The sequence below is a fragment of the Leptodactylus fuscus genome, chromosome 6 (genome assembly GCF_031893055.1).
Source record: "Leptodactylus fuscus isolate aLepFus1 chromosome 6, aLepFus1.hap2, whole genome shotgun sequence".
NCBI classification, from domain to species: domain Eukaryota; kingdom Metazoa; phylum Chordata; class Amphibia; order Anura; family Leptodactylidae; genus Leptodactylus; species Leptodactylus fuscus.
In genome coordinates this window covers 161,844,323-161,867,937 of record NC_134270.1, presented here as the reverse complement: position 1 = coordinate 161,867,937, position 23,615 = coordinate 161,844,323, and the positions used below count along the sequence as shown (strand labels likewise).

Here is a 23,615-nt window from a genome sequence, read left to right as displayed (position 1 = left end):
CAAGCGCGGGCGTGATGACGTAAGTCATCAGCGCGCGCAGTGAACAGAAGAGAGAACACCCGGCAGCTCTTCAGGTAACTATATTGTGTTTGTTTGCACTGTCAGGGGAGGGGGGCAACGGTGGACATTTCATGTTGTGTAGGAGGGGGCTACTGTAGACTTTCATGCTGTGTGGGTAGGGGGCTACTGTGGACCATTTTATGCTGAATGGGAGGGGGCTACTGTGGACCTTTCATGTTGTGTAGGAGGGGGCTACTGTAGACTTTCATGCTGTGCGGGTAGGGGGCTACTGTGGACCATTTTATGCTGCTACTGTGGATCTTTCATGCTCTGTGGGAGGGGGCTACTGTGGACCAGTTCATGTTGTGTGGGAGGGGGCTACTCTGGACCATTTCATGTTGTGTAGGAGGGGGCTACTGTGGATCTTTCATGCTCTGTGGGAGGGGGCTACTGTGGACCATTTCATGTTGTGTGGGAGGGGGCTACTGTGGACCATTTCATGTTGTGTGGGAGGGGGCTACTGTGGACCATTTCATGTTGTGTAGGAGGGGGCTACTGTGGATCTTTCATGCTCTGTGGGAGGGGGCTACTGTGGACCATTTCATGTTGTGTGGGAGGGGGCTACTGTGGACCATTTCATGTTGTGTGGGAGGGGGCTACTGTGGACCATTTCATGTTGTGTGGGAGGGGGCTATTGTGGACCATTTCATGTTGTGTGGGAGGGGGCTATTGTGGACCATTTCATGTTGTGTGGGAGGGGGCTATTGTGGACCATTTCATGTTGTGTGGGAGGGGGCTACTGTGGACCAGTTCATGTTGTGTGGGAGGGGGCTACTGTGGACCAGTTCATGTTGTGTGGGAGGGGGCTACTGTGGACCAGTTCATGCTGTGTGGGAGGGGGCTACTGTGGACCAGTTTATGTTGTGTGGGAGGGGGCTACTGTGGACCAGTTCATGCTGTGTGGGAGGGGGCTACTGTGGACCAGTTCATGTTGTGTGGGAGGGGGCTACTGTGGACCAGTTCATGTTGTGTGGGAGGGGGCTACTGTGGACCAGTTCATGTTGTGTGGGAGGGGGCTACTGTGGACCAGTTCATGCTGTGTGGGAGGGGGCTACTGTGGAGTATACAGGTATAATCCTGTGTGGGGGCCACTGTGGGCCAGATTGTACTGTGTGGGGGGCCACTGAGGGGCAGATTGTACTGTGTGGGGGGGCCACTGAGGGGCAGATTGTACTGTGTGGGGTCCCCTCACTATGTATATCACACAGTATTTGTTTTATAGCAGACGTGAAATTAGTACAGGATGTAATAACATTGCACGGTAACTATAAAACAGATCCTGTGCGATGTAAATAGTGAAAATTAATTGTTTAAAAGTACAGAATGCAGAGACCTTTACCTTTCAGTACAAGATCTGTAAAGCCCCAGTCACATGACTGTAATTTGTGGGTCCGCAATTGTGGACCCACAGAGTTTTAAGGTTAAATTGCCGTGTTGGCACTCCGTGATAATTTATTTGGTTTTGGGTTGCAGTTTAGGCACTCGGTCTCAAAAAGGTTCGCCATCACTGACCTAGACAGTCAACGAACAAATCACTGACGTCATATCTTGTAAAGAAGTTGTTTCCAACCTTTAGCTCTCCAGCGCTTGTTACACTACAACTCCCAGCATGCCCTGACGCTCTGCAGCGGTGCAGGAGGTATATACCCTATATACATGCTCTGTGTGCCTATGGCTGACCCCCCTCCCCAGGACACACAAATTGTCATTAAATCTCCTCCCCAGCCCCCACCATGAGAGTCTATGGATCGTCTGCAGCAGCCAAAAGGGCATAATAGTCGACATCCACTGTAATAAAGTGTGCGCCAGGCCCAGAACAAGATGGATGAGGCCTCTAGACAGGATCAATGGATCATTTTACAATATTACGGGAGGGGAAGGTGGCTGCTGTCACTCTCAGAACTAGGACAGTGGACTGTGTGACACGCACCATATACCAACAGGCCTCCAGTTCTTATCCTTTACTTAATATAATCTTCATCTCTGCCCCATCTATCTCCACTTTATCCTCCTCTTATCTATGTCGCTGCCGATTAAAGGGCCGGTACTCCCCACCGTGAGAGTATATACCAGTGCCCACCGTGGGAGTATATACCAGTGCCCACCGTGGGAGTCTATACCAGTGCCCACCGTGGGAGTATATACCAGTGCCCACCGTGGGAGTATATACCAGTGCCCACCGTGGGAGTCTATACCAGTGCCCACCGTGGGAGTATATACCAGTGCCCACCGTGGGAGTATATACCAGTGCCCACCGTGGGAGTATATACCAGTGCCCACCGTGGGAGTATATACCAGTGCCCACCGTGGGTGTATATACCAGTGCCCACCGTGGGAGTATATGCCAGTGCAGTGTATGAAGAGCAGCTAATATCAATCACATGTCATGTAAATGGCCTTGTAGGGTCTCAGCGCTGGATATGTCCCTCATCTCATTGAGCACCATTACATGTATCCTCTCCCTAGCATGGAATGGCTGATAACAGAGGACAATAGATGACTTTCCTCTGCACGCCTGTGCTGACTGCGTCCCAATACTCGATCTCCGTCCTTCGTATAATAGTATCAGCGCTCAGGATGCGAGGTGCGGTCACGGCCTCTTGTTTTCTCCCTCAGGCTACATAGAAAATCTGCTCTAAATAAATCAAAGCTCCGTTTTGCAAGCCGCAGAGATTCTTCTTATACTTCTTTACCCTAAGCGTTTGTTGTACCTTTCTGGACTAGAAGATGATGCTACCACCTAATCTAGAGAGGGAATACAGATTATGGGGCGCACGTGGTCCTATCTACTGGGGTATCACACTCATCTGCGGCTCGCTACTTGGGGCCTTAGACTAAGTGTTTCATTTATTTTCATTTTTGCTCATTCTGGGTTTAGGAGTCCGGTGGGCGGTCAGACATAGTGATTGACAGATTTCATACGCAGTTGTGAGATAGCTGACAGTGATAGGACCGCCCACTGGACTCTTAAGGACAGAATGAGCAGAGATGAATGGACATGATACATGACTATAGGACCTGATACATTGATATAGGACATGATACATAGATATAGGACAGGTTATACTGAATATTTTTCCATAATCTACCATATATACTCGAGTATAAGCCGACCAGAATATAAACCGAGGCCCCTAATTTTACTACAAAAAACTAGGAAAACTTATTGACTCGAGTATAAGCCGAGGGGGGGAAATGCAGCAGCCACTGGAAAATTTCAAAAATTAAAATGGTTGGAGAGTTTGGGTGCAGTAGTTGCTGGGCGCTGGGGAATGGGAGGGGGTGTTTTGGTTGTCTGTCTGCCCCTTCCCTGAGCTTGAGGACTGTTTTTACTTCCCCCACTTGGAATTCAGTCTGGCTGAATATAGGGGATCTGCAGTTCTCCTATTAACCCCTTCCTGACGGGACAGGAGCACTGCAGATCCCCTATATTCAGTAGACCGGGCACTGTCAGACACAGGAATACCTAATGTGTATGTGTGTCACAGTCATTTCCTACTTTTATATATATTCTAGGGGAAGGAGGGATTTACATTTTTTATTTACTTTATTTTTTTATTATATTTTTTTAAAATCTTCTTTTTTTCCCCTACTTTATGAGACATTCTATACATTACTATTACGGCTGGTCATAACTCCCCCCCCATCCCCCCCCCAAAAAAAATAATAAAAAAAAAAAATTATTATTATTTTTTTTTTTTTGCTTGACTCGAGTATAAGCTGAGGGCACAAAAACTGTGCTGAAAAATTTGGCTTATACTCGAGTATATACGGTACACATCAATCTGCTCAGCTCCTCTTGCTCTATAACATGCTGAGTTTCCAATGTGACAGATTGCCTTTCATTCACATCCTACATAGTCACATACAGCTGAGTATTTGGGCCCTGTTCACACATTTAAGTGAAGGAGCCCGGAAGTGTCTGATCTCAGGTAATTATTAATTAGACTCAGTAATGACCTTGGGCCGAGGTGTCGCTCTGCGCTCCATTGGACTTGGCAGGGCTTGGTGGCTGCACTGCTATAAAAAGAAATTCCCAAAAATACGTTCCCTATGATCATAAGGTGAAAGAAGTGTAGAAGGATCCGTCACAGTCACTGACATACAGCTCTATACATTATTGTGCTCCACTATTTTCAATGACTTCACTGCCAGGCTACCTAGGGCAGCACAGGGGGCATAGGGGTCCGGGCCAAACTGATGGCAATGCATGGGGTTAACCTGCCCATTGTATTGCCCTTCATTTCCAGTAAAAAGAAATACAAAAGAGATAATTTTGACTTTGGGCTCGGGTATTTTCCATTCATGCATTATAGGCATACCCAGGTCGTGTCCCTTTAAGGGTCATTCCAGCTATGACACTACTGACAGTAATTGTACACATGATTTACATGGCAAATCTCTGTTTGCATATGACGACGTGGAGTGTTCAGGATATGCCCAGCTGTCATATGATATGACAAGTTATGGCGCCTGCAGCTACTGACTACGTGTTAACCCCGCGGTCACTATATTGTCCTCCCCTGGATCCGGTGCAGAATACTTATATTTTCATCAATCAGAAAGACCCATATATATATTTATAGACATGGCATCCAAATATACACCTATAGCTATAAATGATACAGAATTCTATCACAGTACAATGTATCATTACATACATTTGCTATAAGCGCTCCTACTTTTTACACTTCGTTAATCATCCATTGGGTTAATGCAAAATTTTGCACCATAGACATAAAATATGCATTTTCCCCCCCAAAATCAGAAAAAAAAAAGCTCCTGTCTCTAAAAGTTCAGCAGTGAGTTACTGAGCGATGTGAAGTAATTACCGTGAATGTTGGTGTTTTTACCTGCTAGGCTCCTGGATTTATCGGCCTCATCCTGCCTTTATGAATACAGAATATATGTATTAGGGGAAAAAAAAACGCAAAAAAAAAAAAAAAGTTTCTGTCTTGCAGAATAGTCTTTAGTGCAATGCGATGAACTTGCTTGAAGCTGCAGTTTATAACAGTGCATTTGTCAAGAGAATTGCAGTTGTAGACAATGAATAATTAACACGTCCCTGCTTTTATGTCCTGTACGTGGATTTAGCCTGTGTCAAGATCAGACTCTTAACAAGTTTCCATTGGCTTTTTCTCCACGTCTTGGGTATCCATAAGACGGAAATCGTTAAACAGCTCGCTTGGCCGGTTCATTACATGTCCTTGACTGGCAGAACAAGGACAAGAGGGTAGAGGATGCCCTTTGGCAAGGGCACGGTCTGTAGATCCACATCCATAAACCTAGGAGACACATCATCCGCCAGGAAACGCAGGTGGAAGTTTCTGCTGATGCAATAGATGTTGTTATCGATGGCCACACACTGGAAGGGTGATGGATAGGGTATGGCATAGGTTGCACATTCATACCAGATCCGGGCTCGGATGTTACAGCGGTGGACGCTTATCCCCATGCTTCGGTTCAGATCAAAGCGGTACAGAAAGTTGTTTGCGATGACGATTTCGGTTGTCCTGTCTTTGCTCCCACTAATAAGACTATTCTTCCACATTTTCTCTCGAAGATTATATCTTAGGAGCATATATCGAATGGTTCCACCCGTCACATAGATCTCGTCATCGTAAGCAGTCGCCATATGAGCCACTGCAAATGTGTCGTTTGGAAGAGGGGCTATGTAGCTCCACCTGTTTTGGCGTGGGTCATATCTTTCGACAGTGTGAAGACATTCCCCTCCAATAGCATAGAGACAACCATCAAGTGCTACAAGTTTGCAATGGGGTCTGGCTTCTTTGAGGGGAGCCACTTCCTTCCAAGTGTCTGTTAAGGGGTTGTAGCAGAGCACACGCTTGGACGGTTTCATTTGTCTTCCAAGGCCATCAGATCCAAGTGCGATGAAAATGTAGTTGAATAGGGTGGCCATGGAGCAGCCTCGGCTGACGGCTTCGCTTGGGATGCGGGATAAAGTGTGCCAATAGTCATTGTCACTGTCGTAGTAACTTAAACTGCTCTGGTTTTCAGAGGCATTAGCGACTTGGGTATCAATGTCAGCAACAACCACAAATCGCCTTCCTTTCATCCTGCTCTCAAGAATGAAGTCTCTCTCCGTGGCATTGAGACGCCCATAGATGTTTGGGTTTTGTAGAACTTGCAAGTAGTCGTCGCTCATCATTTTGTAGGCAGCCGCTATAAGGACGTCATGGTTGTTTTTCTTTGCCAAACACAAGACATCATAACAGTTTGCCAAATCAAGATGAATATCAACCGTGAGCTCTTCATCCAAAGAGATGTGGTAGATGTTTGGTCTTGGGTGTGCGGTTGTAGCCCTGCTCTGGTATGGCTGGTTGGAGAATAATGAGGATGCGGTGGCCAAAGAAACTCTATCCGATTGGATTCCTTGAGTTTGCTTCTCATTGTTTTCTTTCTCTTGGTTGTCTACATTCTGGTTTTGGCTTTCTTCTTTTGTGTCACCATCATTAGTTAATTCCTGTTGAGAAGTAGATGGTAGTAAATCTGTAAGGGGTGACGGGTGGCCGTGAACCCCAATGTCAAGGTGACGATTCTCTTCATCTGTGGCTGACTGAGAACTAGGTTCTTCCATCTTCTCTCTTGGGCCCCCAGTTGTGATTGTTTGCATTGGGTCACCATCTGGGGTAAACTCTGTAAGGGGTGATTCATGGCTCTGAAGCCCATTACCAAAATGATGATCGACTTCATCTGTGTCTGACTGAGAACTGGATTTCACGTTCTTCTCTTTTAGGTCCCCAGTTGTGAGCATCTGTGTTGGGTCACCATCTGGGATGAAATCCTCCTGCATTTGTGTGGAGATAACCTGGTGAAATGTGTCTTCTGTTTGCATTGTAGTGCCCTGTTCTTGGAGACTATTTGCCAGTTTAGTTTTTTCTTGCATTTCTCCACCTTCTGGCTCCTGTCTGTAGTCTTGGCTCTGGGTTTTGTTGATGGTTTCCTCTCCATCACGCTCTCGTTCTTGACCAGTAGTATCATCTCTAATTTGACGTTGGCTTTGCTGGGGATCTTCCTCCTTGTGCAGTTGTCCATTGTTCAGACCACTTTGATCTGTGCAGGTGACATCACTAGTCAGTGATCCCTCTTGTGCCCGGTGTGCAGTGACGGATACATCAGCAAGGTTCTTGTTTCCGTGATCTGCGACCAAGTTGTTCTGCAAGTTGTTGTGTACACACCTGAATCTCAGGTTACCAGTTTCTGCACCAATGTAATCCCGTAGAGGGGTTTCCACAGTAGAGTTTTTTTCAGTGCCACAGCTGGGGTCATGCTTGCCATTTGGAGCAGTGCCCTCTACTTTTCGGAACTTATAGAACCTATAAGCCAGTGCCAATATAACGACTGCAGTTGCAGAGAGCGCTACTTTCCCTATCAGCTGCATGTCCGAATGCCAGACTCTGCTCTCCCACAGCGTGTTAATCATTGTTCTGTATCACTTGTAAGCTCAAGAATGTCAGGAATCCATGCAATTACCTTTGCTGCTGAAAACCAGTTGGGTCTGCTCTAGAGAAGAGTCCTCTGTTTCCAAGTGCTACCTTGTATGTAGGGACAGGTGAGTTTAGACAGCCCAGAATCCTGCACCGCAGCCTGGGCAGGACTGCATCGCCATCTGCTCCACGCAGCTTTGCATATTTAAGCGAAATAGGAAGGGCAGGACACCAAATACCCGTGAAAACAATATAAGACTGGCCTACTGTTTGCAAAGTAAACACAGGTTTGACATTTCCCGGTACTAAACACTAATTCATATTAGATGTCAATATCTGGACTGACCAGTTTTCCTGCATGGAGCCTGCTGGATATTACTTACCTGCAATTAATTCTGCAGGGAAAGTAAAAAGACTCCTTTATATAATATTAAAGACTATTAGTGTCACCTAGATCTTATCACTATTATGGATGAGAGCAGTGGGTGTAGCTATGACATACAGTAACTCGTCCCATTGACAGCATTGGATGGATGTTCCCAATAGGAACCTATTTTCTATGGGGAATAGATGGGACAAAAGGCCCTCGATACTGTCAGGTGCTTGACCCCTTAGGCCTTATTTACACAAATGTGCAAAACAGCAATTTTCACAACTATCAAATGGGCTATTCACATGTCCTGATTCTCTCTGTTTTCATGGATCCCTGTGTATTCAGAGATAGACTCAAGGCTATGAGGATCTGAATTTGTTTCTCTTATCCATTTTTATCCACCTTTGTCAATGGAAGCCTCCCAAATCAAGGGAAAACAAGGTCCTACTGTATCATCAGTATTGGACATCATGGATTCCAACATCTTCCAGCACAGGACTGTGGCATAAAAGAGTAACCTGTAGAGAAAGGCACAGAATGCAGAAAGCTGAGTACTGGATGAGATGGATATATGACTCCTTCATAGATGGAGTGGAGAAGAAGTTGCCATTATGGTCATGATGTGAGCTGAGCAGAGGATAGTGCAGAGCAACGGAAAGGGATAAGAAGATGCAAAAACTGAGTGAGAAGCTAGCGGCAATCTCCTGGTCTCTTGCAGCGGAGTCCACTGGTTCTTTGCATCATCCCCAGATAAAGCTGTACCCCCTCCCAACTGGCGTCGGAGCTAAAGGTTGCAGATGGGGACTGTATGCTTTGATGCCAACAAAGCCATTGTTGACATGCACTTGTGGAGAGGAGATGTTAAGAACAAAGAGCCACCTTGAGTACCAGCATCATGTATAGTTTGTAGGACTATAGAGACTGTAGAGACTATAGTCATAAATGTGCACAATCTTGAAAACCAGTTTGAGAATGATTTAGTTGACCCACAATGGTACTTGGTTGACAATAAACCTGTAAAGTAATGAATAGATTCTGGTGACCCCTTGCTTGATGGTTGAAGTGACAAATCCTCAATAGCTCACTAGTAACTGCTTGCAAAAGTGTGAAATTCAATAAAATAAGACTTCTAGGAGGACAAGTGTCTACAAGGGTCTCACACCTTAGCGCAGCACCTAAGCAAAGCACTGTAGTCTTAGCATGGCGTGCAGTGGCACCATGATGGGGGTCCCATTGTATAAAGCCCCTTTATCGTATGACTTGTCTTCTGCCTCATCTTTGTAAATGCAAAGTGACTGCAAGGAGGAAAAAAAAACCCCTCATCTTATAGAAAATGATTAAACATTTCAATTAAAAAGATTCCACATCCCGGTCATTGACTAATGGACCCGCTGTCTCCTCCACTGAAGGTTCCATATTGATTCCAAAACCCGATCCCGGTTCTGTGCGAAAATCTAATTTTAAGCCTCTGCCACGACTTTATTTTTGACTGGCAGCATCTGGCGCCGCCACGTATTTAAATATACGAATCTGGATGCGGTCCCAGGGGCTGAGACGCACTTGCTGAAATAAATTATTTTAAAAGAGAACAAGGAGATGAAAGAAATAAATGAAGACAGCGGCGGAATTAAAAGATAATTGGAGACTACAGCGGGTTGTGTACACAGCATCCCTGCCTCGCTTTTGTCTTCCCTCGGATAAGTTTAGAAGCCCCAATGTTTGCTGAAAGGGCGGATCACAATATCTCCGGCAAATACAAAGTGTGAAATTTAAATAAACAAGTTATTTCATCCAGGATTAACGCTTCATTGTGCGCGCCTCGCTATCGCCTGCTCGCTATCCTTGCCGGGACCGACCGGAGAGAGATTTTGCAGCAGCTACTTTTTAACATGAAAGTCAAACAAGTACAACGGATTAAAGGAGGGAATATTCGGTATGCAAGACAGGGAGGCTGGCGATAAAACCGATGACAGGAACCTCAGCATTAGTACATGGAAGTTGGCGCGTCTTACCGTGCATGCCGCTCAAGTATTACAAGACTCGCTTTCTTATTAAGAAATTCGCATGCCAGCTAGTGCACAAATGCTTCATGACAAGGCAGACGGTGCTAGAGGCGCTCTACTACAAATATATACAACTGCCTTAAAGGTAAAGCCTCACTTATAATCCAATCCTAAAAGTCTGCGACGTATTTTTAATAAAAAAATCCTACACGTTTAATATCAAATCATCAATGCGTGCCCCTAAAGTTCTCAAGAATCCTGTTCAGTTGTTTTTGCATTATCTTAGACTCTTAGGCTATGTCTGAAATCTTAGGCAAAAAAGTATAACCAGTGGGAACTTTAGGCCGGTTGCAGACAACCCTGTGAATTAAAGGCACGGGTGGCACATGGGGGACACAGAAATCCTATCACTCACACACAATTTTTTCTAGGTACCACGTCGGAATAGCCTTAAGACAGGCTATTCTTCTCCTACCTTTCGTTGTCTTCTGCACGCCGCCGTTTACCTACAATCCAGGTTTTTCTCGGTATGCAAATTAGCTCTCTCGCAGCACTGGGAGCGTCCTTAATGCTGCGAGAGAACTCTCCAGTGCTGCCTCCATCTTCGTCAGCAGCGTCCTTTTCATCCTCTTCTTCCGGCGCAGGTTTGAGACTTCTAGGCCTTGGGCCTTGGGCAGAGCAGACTGCGCATGCCCACAGGCCATGAGAAAATGGCCGCTTACAATACTGTGCAAGTGGCCGTTTTCTCGTGGCCTGTGGGCATGCGCAGTCTACTCTGCCCAAGGCCCGAGGCCTAGAAGTTAAAAGCCACCACCAGATGAAGAGGATGCTGCTGATGAAGATGGAGGCGGCGCTGAAGAGAGTTCTCTCGCAGCATTGGGGACGCCCCCAGTGCTGTTTGAGCGCTGGGGTCCGCCCCCAGTGCTGTGAGATAGCTAATTTGCATACGAGAGAAAACGAGATTGTAGGTGAACGGCGGCGCCGAGAAGACAACGAAAGGTAGGAGAAGAATAGCCTGTCTTAAGGCTATTCCGACATGGTACCTAGAAAAAATTGTGTGTGAGTGATAGGATCCCTTATCCAGTGAAAAACAAATTGTTTCCGAATTTACAATATAAACACTTTTCTAATATATTGTCATAGAAAATTTCAGAATATTACACGATTTTTTTTTTTTACTTCCCTCTCCTCTTCTGTGTCATCTCCTAGGACTCTTACTCTGATCCTGGGATGCCTTGAAATTTTTTAGGCAATTTTTCTAACATGTCTCTGCTAGGTCTTGAACTGAAGACCTCTGATACACAAGGCAACAACATGGAGGGGATACTGCCTAGAAAGAGGATTTTCTCAGCCTAAAAGCCTCAATAGCAATAACAAAGTAGTGGTATATAGAAATATATCTCTGCACGCCAGAACCTTAGAAATGTAAAGAAAGATACAATGTGTCTATAAGGAACCAGAGTATGTAAGGAATAAGAATATTGCTATTGAAGCTTTTAGGCTGAGGAAATCCTTACTTTATTAAGAGGGAAGTGTAAGGCTCACCTCATTGCATTGTCAGCTTCAGACGCAGCAGAGACATAAAGATATTTACAATGCTAACATGTTTAATGAACTTTATATTAGAAAAGTTTTGTGCATTGCAAAAAAATTTTTTGTTGTTGCTGGACATCCCCTTTAAGTCCCATAGAGATTGAATGGAGCAGCAGTGTAAGATATTCAATACTCAGCCCATTGAAATGCAGATACGAGACCCCTATTCTCGTCCTAGTAATCAAAACGACTTACAAAAAACATAACGTTTCTGTATTTCTGCATTTAGATTTTGCATTTTGCTCGGTGCTGTTTTTGGCCACCTACCAGGGCATCATCAGCCTGAACTTACAGAGTGATTGGAGTTGCGCTTTAGATGAAGAATGGGAATTGAAGGCCAAAAATAAAGTTTATATTATTGATCTGGAAGCTTTACATCCTGGACAAAAAATGTGTTTTTCTCATTAATATTGTGGCAGCTTATGAATGCCCTTATCATGTGTTTGTTTCTGCCAACTTGTAATTACATTCGGAGTTTCCATAATGAATAGAGAGTTTTAATCTCCGGGAAACTGTCTGCGAAAAAAAGTACAGATCTGAGGAGAATGATAATATCTGCCTATATGGAGAATCATAGACTGGATGGCACATTATAATGACCACTGCCCGCGGATAGACCTGCCCCAAAGCGGGACACAGGATCAGAAGTTGTAGGAGTAGGTGATACATTGCACAGAGTCTATTACAAAGTTGCCATAAAACCAGATTTGTTTCTGCTTTTCTACCAATTTCTTACAGGTAATAGACTTGAAGTCAGTCAAACACCTTACAATGTCCTGCACGGGAATATCAAGATCCAAACAGTGAATGTGCCAAGAGAGATTGAATTTGTTTGCCCATGTGATACGGGACAATGCCGGCCAGGTGACAAAGTGACGGCCAAGTCTCTATTGACTAAGCTTTACTTTATACACAATCCCAAGAGGGTTTTTTTCGTTACCTGGTATAAAATTTTACTCTGCTTCCTTTAGTTTATTTTTTGCCATAAATCATTGCCTAAATATAAGTGCCCATACAGCAGTGCCATGTCTCCTATGAGGAGCAATACTCCCTTGTCCTGGCAGTGCCATGTCTCATATGAAGAGCGATACCCCCTTGTCCTGGTAGTGCCATGTCTCATATGAAGAGCGATACCCCCTTGTCCTGGTAGTGCCATGTCTCCTATGAGGAGTGATACCCCCTTGTCCTGGCAGTGCCATGTCTCCTATGAGGAGTGATACCCCCTTGTCCTGGCAGTGCCATGTCTCCTATGAGGAGCGATACCCCCTTGTCCTGGCAGTGACATATCCCCTATGAGGAGCGATACCCCCTTGTCCTGGCAATGCCATGTCTCCTATAAGGAGCGATACCCCCTTGTCCTGGTAGTGCCATGTCTCCTATGAGGAGCGATACCCCCTTGTCCTGGCAGTGACATGTCTTCTATGAGGAGCGATACCCCCTTGTCCTGGAAGTGCCATGTCTCCTATGAGGAGCGATACCCCCTTGTCCTGGCAATGCCATGTCTCCTATAAGGAGCGATACCCCCTTGTCCTGGCAGTGCCATGTCTCCTATGAGGAGCGATACCCCCTTCTCCTGGCAGTGCCATGTCTCCTATGAGGAGCAATTCCCCCTTGTCCTGGTAGCGCCATGTCTCCTATGAGGAGCGATTCCCCCTTGTCCTGGCAGTGCCATGTCTCCTATGAGGAGCAATACCCCATTGTCCTGGCAGTGACATATCTCGATACCCCCTTGTCCTGGCAATGACATGTCTCCTATGAGGAGCGATACCCCCTTGTCCTGGCAGTGCCATGTCTCCTATGAGGAGCGATACCCCCTTGTCCTGGCAGTGCCATGTCTCCTATGAGCAGCAATACCCCCTTGTCCTGGCAGTGCCATGTCTCCTATGAGCAGCGATACCCCCTTGTCCTGGCAGTGCCATGTCTCCTATGAGCAGCGATACCCCCTTGTCCTGGCAGTGCCATGTATCCTATGAGGAGCGATACCCCCTTGTCCTGGCAGTGCCATGTCTCCTATGAGGAGCGATACCCCCTTGTCCTGGCAGTGCCCTGTCTCCTATGAGGAGCGATACCCCCTTGTCCTGGCAGTGCCCTGTCTCCTATGAGCAGCGATACCCCCTTGTCCTGGCAGTGCCATGTATCCTATGAGGAGAGATACCCCCTTGTCCTGGCAGTGCCCTGTCTCCTATGAGCAGCGATACCCCCTTGTCCTGGCAGTGCCATGTCTCCTATGAGCAGCGATACCCCCTTGTCCTGGTAGTGCCATGTCTCCTATGAGGAGCGATACCCCCTTCTCCTGGCAGTGCCATGTCTCCTATGAGGAGCAATTCCCCCTTGTCCTGGTAGCGCCATGTCTCCTATGAGGAGCGATTCCCCCTTGTCCTGGCAGTGCCATGTCTCCTATGAGGAGCAATACCCCCTTGTCCTGGCAGTGCCATGTCTCCTATGAGCAGCGATACCCCCTTGTCCTGGCAGTGCCCTGTCTCCTATGAGCAGCGATACCCCCTTGTCCTGGCAGTGCCATGTATCCTATGAGGAGAGATACCCCCTTGTCCTGGCAGTGCCATGTCTCCTATGAGCAGCGATACCCCCTTGTCCTGGCAGTGCCATGTCTCCTATGAGCAGCGATACCCCCTTGTCCTGGCAGTGCCCTGTCTCCTATGAGCAGCGATACCCCCTTGTCCTGGCAGTGCCATGTCTCCTATGAGCAGCGATACCCCCTTGTCCTGGCAGTGCCCTGTCTCCTATGAGCAGCGATACCCCCTTGTCCTGGCAGTGCCATGTATCCTATGAGGAGAGATACCCCCTTGTCCTGGCAGTGCCCTGTCTCCTATGAGCAGCGATACCCCCTTGTCCTGGCAGTGCCATGTATCCTATGAGGAGAGATACCCCCTTGTCCTGGCAGTGCCATGTCTCCTATGAGCAGCGATACCCCCTTGTCCTGGCAGTGCCCTGTCTCCTATGAGCAGCGATACCCCCTTGTCCTGGCAGTGCCATGTATCCTATGAGGAGAGATACCCCCTTGTCCTGGCAGTGCCCTGTCTCCTATGAGCAGCGATACCCCCAGCACTGAGCCGCAGTGACTACTAACGTCCTATACATGCAGCGTTCACACCTACAGAGATCTCTGTTTTCTATAAATCAGTCCATGTCCTGTAAGAAATGAAAGCAGTGATTTTTATGTCTGAGTAAGACGCGGCAGGATAATAATTCCCATAGTGCCCTGTACTCAGGAGATGACACTCCGTGAAAGGCTGGGAGATAGAGAATTGTCTGGCAGCCTTTATAGAAAGAGAGTGAGGCGAGATCTGCCGAAAACAGTGTCATTTAATTAAAGAGTCCTGTAAAAATCAATCTCTGCCTGTTAGCCGGGAACATTGTCAGAGCCGCCGACCACGATCTTTTAATGGGGCTTTCAGGCAGCTGACAGATCTCTTATACACTTATCGAGCCTCATACACGCACAATTAGCCTCTTTTAGGGCCGCCGAGACGCTTACAGAAGGACTTTGGCTTTTGTAAAGTTTTTGTTTGTCTCTGGTAATCGTTGACCTTATCGCTTTGGATTGTCGTCACCACTTTTGCTCCTATTTAGTTCGGGTCCAGGTTCCTCGCTGACATTACTATAGATCTAAGTATCTTGTGTACATCTTTGCAGATGCAATATTGCAGAATATGTTCTCTGCAGACACTGAATCTGCAAGGATAGGATATAAAATATGGACTACAGCTCTGGATGTAACTGGAGTATATAGCAATGTATAGTCAGAATGACCCTGTCACCCCTGTTATAATTATTGTAGCTAAACTACTCATAACATCAACACTTGTGTAACATATTAGAAAAACTTACAAAAGGGCGCCACACCTGTTCTTAGGTTCTGTCTGGTATTGCAGCCTAGTCACTATCCTAATCTCGCTGAACTATAAGATTAGAAAAGTGATTGGGACTAAGCAGCAATGGAGTGGCGCTGTGTCAAGGGTTTGCACTGCAGTCAGGGCACCTGGAGATCGGGGCAGTTTGCAGACAAAAGTAGCTGAAAGCCTTTTCATATATAATAGGTTGTGAACTGCAGCACAGACACAGGACGCGAGGGCTAGGTACATACTAGGGGGATTAAAGGGGTTTTCCACCAATATGTGATTGGTGGGGAACTGACACCTGAGACCCCCACACATCAGCCAGTTATTGGGTAAGTGCTGCAGCCTCTTCACTGTATATATCACAGGGATTGTGCTTGGTATTGCAGATCACTTGAATGGGACTGAGCTACTGCTGTACCATGTGACCAATGAATGTGATGTGAATTGGGAAGGACTAGTAGAGGGAGGAATAGCTAGGGAGACATGAAGCGGGGTGTTATAGAGGGAGGACTGACAGGGAAATAGTTTGAGAGCCTACGACTACCAGAATGCATTGCAGCAGGAAGCTACACCATGTAAACAAATGCAGAAGATGGTAGGCACTTTCAGAGACACCCAGAAATCACTCAAAACACTGCTAAAGTTATATGGGTGCCCTTATTAACCCATTAATAGCACTAAAAAAAAAATGCCCAGAAAACCCCTTTAAATTAAGACCCACCATAGGTGAGTACAGACATCTGAATATGTATGGGCTACTTTCCCTCCAATAACTCATCATATAACCCCCCCACCACCACCACCACCACCACCACCACCTTATGTCTCTCTGAGGATCCATTCAGACAACAGAAAATGATTGAAGATTTGGTGCAAACTAACACTGCAGATTTCTCTTAATTTTCCGCCCTCCAACTTTCCGCTGTGGATTTCACTCTCTGATCAGCCTCAGATGGCTGAGTGTCTTGTGCTGCGGATCCTGCAGCTGGTGAGACACAGAATTTGGAGGAAGATCAAGTAGGAAGTCTATTTTTCACCCTCCTGTTCGGTCTCTGCTTCCCATTGTTTTCAGAGTAGAATCTGGATATGTATGAACTCAAAGTGATGTGTCAGTGATCATGAGCTAAGTAAGTCCTTTACATGCCATCTAATAGACATCAAGGAGTTGTTTTTTAGAACCTTTGGCCTCCTTACCTCCTGTGCCCCTCTGCAGCTGCCCAGGTTGCACATATGCTTTGTCTGTCCCTGATACCCACTGGTGATGGACTGCGTGCTTGTGATTGATCTTGACGGAAGGGGCCCCTGTACACAGTATTATGTCCCATAGTGGCCCCTGCACACAGTATTATGTCCCCATAGTGGCCCCTGCACACAGTATTATCCCCCATAGTGGCCCCTGCACACAGTATTATTCCCCATAGTGGCCCCTGCACACAGTATTATGTCCCTTAGTGGCCCCTGCACACAGTATTATGTCCCATAGTGGCCCCTGCACACAGTATTATGTCCCTTAGTGGCCCCTGCACACAGTATTATGTCCCATAGTGGCCCCTGCACACAGTATTATCCCCCATAGTGGCCCCTGCACACAGTATTATCCCCCATAGTGACCCCTGCACACAGTATTATCCCCAATAGTGGCCCCTGCACACAGTATTATGCCCCATAGTGGCCCCTGCACACAGTATTATTCCCCATAGTGGCCCCTGCACACAGTATTATGTCCCTTAGTGGCCCCTGCACACAGTATTATGTCCCATAGTGGCCCCTACAGACAGTATTATCCCCCATAGTGACCCCTTCACACAGTATTATGTCCCATAGTGGCCCCTGCACACAGTATTATGTCCCATAGTGGCCCCTGCACACAGTATTATCCCCCATAGTGGCCCCTGCACACAGTATTATGTCCCTTAGTGACCCCTGCACACAGTATTATCCCCAGTAGTGGCCCCTGCACACAGTATTATGCCCCATAGTGACCCCTGCACACAGTATTATGTCCCATAGTGGCCCCTGCACTCAGTATTATGTCCCATAGTGCCCCCTACAGACAGTATTATGCCCCATAGTGACCCCTTCACACAGTATTATGTCCCATAGTGGCCCCTGCACACAGTATTATGTCCCATAGTGGCCCCTGCACACAGTATTATCCCCCATAGTGGCCCCTGCACACACTATTATGCCCCATAGTGGCCCCTGCACACAGTATTATCCCCCATAGTGGCCCCTGCACACACTATTATGCCCCATAGTGGCCCCTGCACACACTATTATGCCCCATAGTGGCCCCTGCACACAGTATTATCCCCCATAGTGGCCCCTGCACACAGTATTATCCCCCATAGTGGCCCCTGCACACAGTCTTATACCCCATAGTGGCCCCTGCACACAGTATTATGCCCCATAGTGGCCCCTGCACACAGTATTATTCCCCATAGTGGCCCCTGCACACAGTATTATGCCCCATAGTGGTCCCAGTACACAGTATTATGTCCCTTAGTGGCCCCTGTACACAGTATTATGTCCCTTAGTGGCCCCTGCACACAGTATTATCCCCCATAGTGGCCCCTGCACACAGTATTATGCCCCATAGTGGCCCCTGCACACTGTCTGTGACATTACCAAACAGACCCGAAGCCTGCTGGATCACAAGAGAGCTATAACACTCTTTTTTATGTTCCTTCACCACCCCTTGCCCAAAGATCATTATATTCCAGGGTCTGTGTATATAGCAGTGGTTGTGGTATTTGCAAAAACACATCATGGGCCTGCCGGGCCCCCTAATGTCCCAGGCCCTGTGGCAGTCACTGCTGTGGCTACCCCAGTAGTAGACATTAGTTGACATTCACACATGGGTCTCATGATAGTTGCATGGTATGCCCATGGAGTGAAATCAGTAGGATTTACCCATTAGTTAGCTGACTGCTATTCCTCCCCATACACATGCATGCCTGACTATGTTTGGCTAAGCATGCATGTACTTACATAGAGACAGCTCTAGAGGCAAACAAAGGATCTGGTTGGTTGAAATCCAACAGCCTGTTCCTTGTCTTCCCTATCTTATGCCATCGGGGCAGACTCAGAAGGGCCTCCAACCACATGGGGGTACATAAAATTGGAGGTTTTGGCCAACATCCATCTAATGTGTATGGCCACCTTTGCTCAGCATCATCTGCAGATTATATCTACATATAAATGAGATGAATGGCCTTGTCTTCCAGACTGGGCACATATCTGTCGCCTCTAATAGGCAGGATTTGGCTCGGATTGTCTAGGCTCATGGACTCTATTCTCTGGGGCCTGAGCATGATTTCTGCGGCCCTGGAACGGTTCCCGTATGAGGTTATCACCACTGTGGATCCAGCTGAGGAACCGCGAGAAATACTAATTAAAAAGAAAAAAAAAATTGAAAAACCCTCTTCCCCTGTAGGAATTTCGGTACTATTCCGTTATCGGGCCAGCAGCAGCGCATTTCAGCACCAGCTTTCGGGACAGCAGTTCAGTTCAGCAGCGGGAATTACAATGACATCCGAGGACTGCTGGCCCGATGCTTGTGCCCAGTAGCCAGTACATCAATGACCCCCCCTCCATCTCCTCCTCCTTCCAGTGCTGCCCCCCAGCTCTCCTTACATCTACCCCGTACCCTCTCCCCGCCACATGACTAAGCCGATGCTGGCCCGATGATAGAGGCCGTGCTTGTGTGTAGTAGGCAGTACATCGATCGATGCCCTCATCCTCCTCTTCCTTCCAGTGCTGCCCCCCAGCTCTTCTTACATCTGCCCCGTACCCTCTCCCTGTAATAGGCCTCACCGTAAATCTTGAGCAATGAATGCTACTAGATAGCCGCCGGACGCTGCAGAAAGTTTGTCCCTCCGGCTCGCTGTAGCTCACCGTTCCTATAGTCGGCGTGTTTCTTGTCAGGGCCTGGATTGAGCCCCGGTGTCTTTCCTTTCGGTCTCGGTACTAGCGCTGAGGTGAGGCCTAGTCGTGTGGCGGGGAGAGGGTACGGGGAAGATGTAAGGAGAGCTGGGGGGCAGCACTGGCAGGAGGAGAAGGATGGGGGAGGGGGGTCATCGATGTACTGGTTACTGGGCACAAGCATCGGGCCAGCAGTCCTCGGATGTCATTGTAATTCCCGCTGCTGAACTGCTGTCCCGAAAGCTGCTGCTGAACTGCGCTGCTGCTGGCCCGATAACGGAATAGTACCGGAATTTCTTCTCTACACAAATAATAATAACAATAATAGTAATAAAACCTTCGGCAGCCACATGAAACAGGCGCGGTGACTGGCAGGCGGCGCTGATAAGGCAGCGCGCCTCCGTCTAGCCGCTCTGTTTTGTTGCAGATATTATGGAATTTTATTTGTGCATTGAACAAAATTAAGGCAATTAAGAGAAGTGGGGCCCCTGCTTATCACCCCGCCAGCACCTTCCACAGGTGCAGAGTGAGGAAATAGGAGGGAGGGGGTGCAGGCGGCGCAGGGGAAGCTCAAGCCTTGCAGGAGTTTCTGACTGACACAAATAAATGCACTTGAGCAGTGAAGAAAAGTAAATTGAAGGGAGATTTTTGTTACTTAAGGATTCGTCTCTTCTCACTTCTTGGTTAGTGAGTTGGAAGGAGCGGAGAGTCAGCAGGAGGGCTCTAGAACCGAACACATGTCAATGGCACGTCTCTGCAAAGTGGCCACATCTAGAGGCATTCATCTGCCATCTTGGGGCAAAAGCTACACTGATAACAATAGTGTATGCTTGAAAAGACGAAGAGGCGAGGTCCTGGGCGGATAGGTAGATAGATAGATAGATAGATAGATAGATAGATAGATAGATAGATAGATAGATAGATAGATAGATAGATAGATAGATAATATGTCTGTCATGTGATACTATCTGATGAACTACTATGTTTAATCCTATCATGGGTGATACTGCCTGCTAAGCTATGGTATCTGAGCCTATCATATGTAACACTGCTGCAGTGCTGTATCTAATCTCATCATGTGTGATACTGCTGTGTCTAATTGTATCATGTGTGATACTGCTGTATCTAATTGTATCATGTGTGATACTGCTGTATCTAATTGTATCATGTGTGATACTGCTATATCTAATTGTATCATGTGTGATACTGCTGTGTCTAATTGTATCATGTGTGACACCGCCTGCTGAGCCGGTTTTATCTACACCTAGATATCTCTGTCATATAAAGCAGAGACTTTGCACGTCCTTGCATCCCGTCACGTCATCTTCGCTCCTGCATAATCTCCTATAAGAAGTTCTTCTCTGTGTCATAACTTTGCAGGTAGACGGTGCTCTTGGTCGCTCAGCACACACAGTAACCATTTCTGACTATTACGCCTCTAAGGTACATATAATAGGGCGGCTGATGTAATATCCGTGTATACAATATCTCCTCCATCCCGCCCCTTCTGTGAAGAAGCATTATGTACTTAAGTATGTCATTGCCTTCTCAATAGATAACCTTGTACCATGTTCCTTATGAAACCATTATCTAAGAACATGGTGTGTAAAGGAAAGCTGGAATAATTCACAGATAATACTGAAGAATAACCATGAAGAACCACCAGGGTGATAATGTTAGCATGTGCCTTACAACGGGAAATCTTTATAGTATGACATGTTATGTCCTGATAGTGGTAAGTATGAGATATGAGGCAATTTCACCCTGTAAATGGTTACATTGATACTCTGGCCTACCCTTATAGATCTCATATATGTATGGATAGGCTGCTGTGGTGCATATAGGCCATAGATTACTAATTCTTTACAGTGCAAAGATAAGTAGTGCACATATTGTTTAGATAAATAGTACACGCTGCCTAGATAACTAGTGCACACTGCCTAGATAAATAGTGCACACTGCCTAGATAACTAATGCACACTACTTAGATAAATAGTGCACACTGCCTAGATAAATAGTGCACCCTGCCTAGATAACTAGTGCACACTGCCTAGATAAATAGTGCACCCTGCCTAGATAACTAATGCACACTACTTAGATAAATAGTGCACACTGCCTAGATAAATAGTGCACCCTGCCTAGATAACTAGTGCACACTGCCTAGATAAATAGTGCACCCTGCCTAGATAACTAGTGCACACTGCCTAGATAACTAGTGCACACTGCCCAGATAAATAGTGCACACTGCCCAGATAAATAGTACACGCTGCCTAGATAACTAGTGCACACTACCCAGATAACTAGTGCACACTGCCTAGATAACTAGTGCACACTGCCTAGATAACTAACGCACACTGCCCAGATAAATAGTACACGCTGCCTAGATAACTAGTGCACACTGCCTAGATAACTAGTGCACACTGCCTAGATAACTAGTGCACACTGCCTAGATTAATAGTACACGCTGCCTAGATAAATAGTACACGCTGCCTAGATAACTAGTGCACATTGCCTAGACAACTAGTGTACACTGCCTAGATAACTAGTGCACACTACTTAGATAAATAGTGCACACTACCCAGATAAATAGTGCACCCTGCCTAGATAAATAGTGCACACTACCCAGATAACTAGTGCACCCTGCCTAGATAACTAGTGCACACTACCCAGATAAATAGTGCACCCTGCCTAGATAAATAGTGCACACTACCCAGATAAATAGTGGACCCTGCCTAGATAACTAGTGCACACTACCCAGATAAATAGTGGACCCTGCCTAGATAACTAGTGCACACTACCCAGATAAATAGTGGACCCTGCCTAGATAACTAGTGCACACTACCCAGATAAATAGTGCACCCTGCCTAGATAGCTAGTGCACACTACTTAGATAAATAGTGCACACTACCCAGATAAATAGTGCACCCTGCCTAGATAAATAGTGCACACTACCCAGATAAATAGTGGACCCTGCCTAGATAACTAGTGCACACTACCCAGATAAATAGTGGACCCTGCCTAGATAACTAGTGCACACTACCCAGATAAATAGTGCACCCTGCCTAGATAGCTAGTGCACACTACTTAGATAAATAATGCACATACTGTCTTGATAAATAGTGCACATACTGTTTAGATAAATGTGCACACTGCTTAGATGAATACGCACACTGCCTAGATAAATGTGCACACACTGCCCAGATAACTAGTGCACATGCAGCCCAGATAAACATGGCACTTGCTGCTCATGGCGACTGTATTATATAATCTGAAGTATGGGACTTTCACCTCCAGCCTTGTATGTATGGCAGGGTCAGCATCAGACCCTGGTAGTCATAAAGATATTATGTTTCTTAAATTTCAATTAATTAAAGGGGTTGCACTATTACAGAGATGTATCCTTTACCCACAGGAAGCGGCGTATATGTCCATGGGGGTCGCCTACTGGGACCCACAGCTATCAGGAGAAACAGGGATTGAAAGAATCCCTGCATCTTCCATGTGAATGTAGTGTCAGAGTGCTTGTGTGACAGGCACTCACTCACTTCCATGGGACTGTTTTGCAGTCCTGGCAGCCCTATAGTCCCAGCAGTTGTACCCCAGTGACCTCCTAACTTTTAAAGAGCAGAAAGAGGGACAAAATGCACGCTACAGCATATTTAACCCAACCCCCTTCTCCGCCCATTCTCATCCCTTTTTCCATGTGCTCTCACACGGTATAATGCTCCTACAGTTACCCTAACATTATATGCTCCCAAATTATAATGTTCCCCCTCCAATTGTCCCACAGTATTAAGTCCCTCTCCTTGTGCCCCAGGTTACACTGGCGGAAACTAGAGGGGGACATTAAACTGGGGTAGTTTGAGGGGGACTTTAAACTGAGGGCTAATAGAGACAGACATGTCCTTCTCCAGATACCCCCATGGTTTATTGTCCTCCTCCAGTTGCCCCCAGTTTAATGTCAACTCCTCAATCTATCCTGAGTTTAATGTCCCCTCCTCCGTTCCCATTTAGATGCCCCCATCATCTCCCCCTGTTAAAATGTCCCCTTCATCTGCCTCCTGTTTAATTGCCCCTTCATCTGCCTTCAGTTTAATTGCCTCCTACATCTCCAGTTCCCCCCTCTGGGTCACACATGTTCTCTTCTCTCCTCCTTATCTCCCATCAGTCTCTGTTCCAACAGCTTCCTCTTTCTGTGTAACACCGCAGTGTCCTGTAGTATCCAGGATAGCTCTGCCCACACAAGAGTCTGATCACATGGTCATGATGTCATCAAAGTTCCTTTAGCCCACCAGGATTTAGCCTTCACCTTATCCTGAGATAAGAGCCAGTGGATGGGGCCAAGGTTGTTAAG

At 46.6% G+C, this 23,615-nt stretch overlaps 1 protein-coding gene across 1 annotated transcript; it reads right to left on the bottom strand.

The window, feature by feature from the left end:
- Positions 1-4,748: 4,748 nt before the first annotated feature.
- KLHDC7A (kelch domain containing 7A) lies at positions 4,749-7,504 on the bottom strand. Its single transcript, XM_075279141.1, has one exon. The coding sequence runs from the start codon at positions 7,502-7,504 to the stop codon at positions 5,258-5,260; it is 2,247 nt and encodes a 748-aa protein (XP_075135242.1). The 3' UTR covers positions 4,749-5,257.
- Between the last annotated feature and the right edge of the window lie 16,111 nt (positions 7,505-23,615).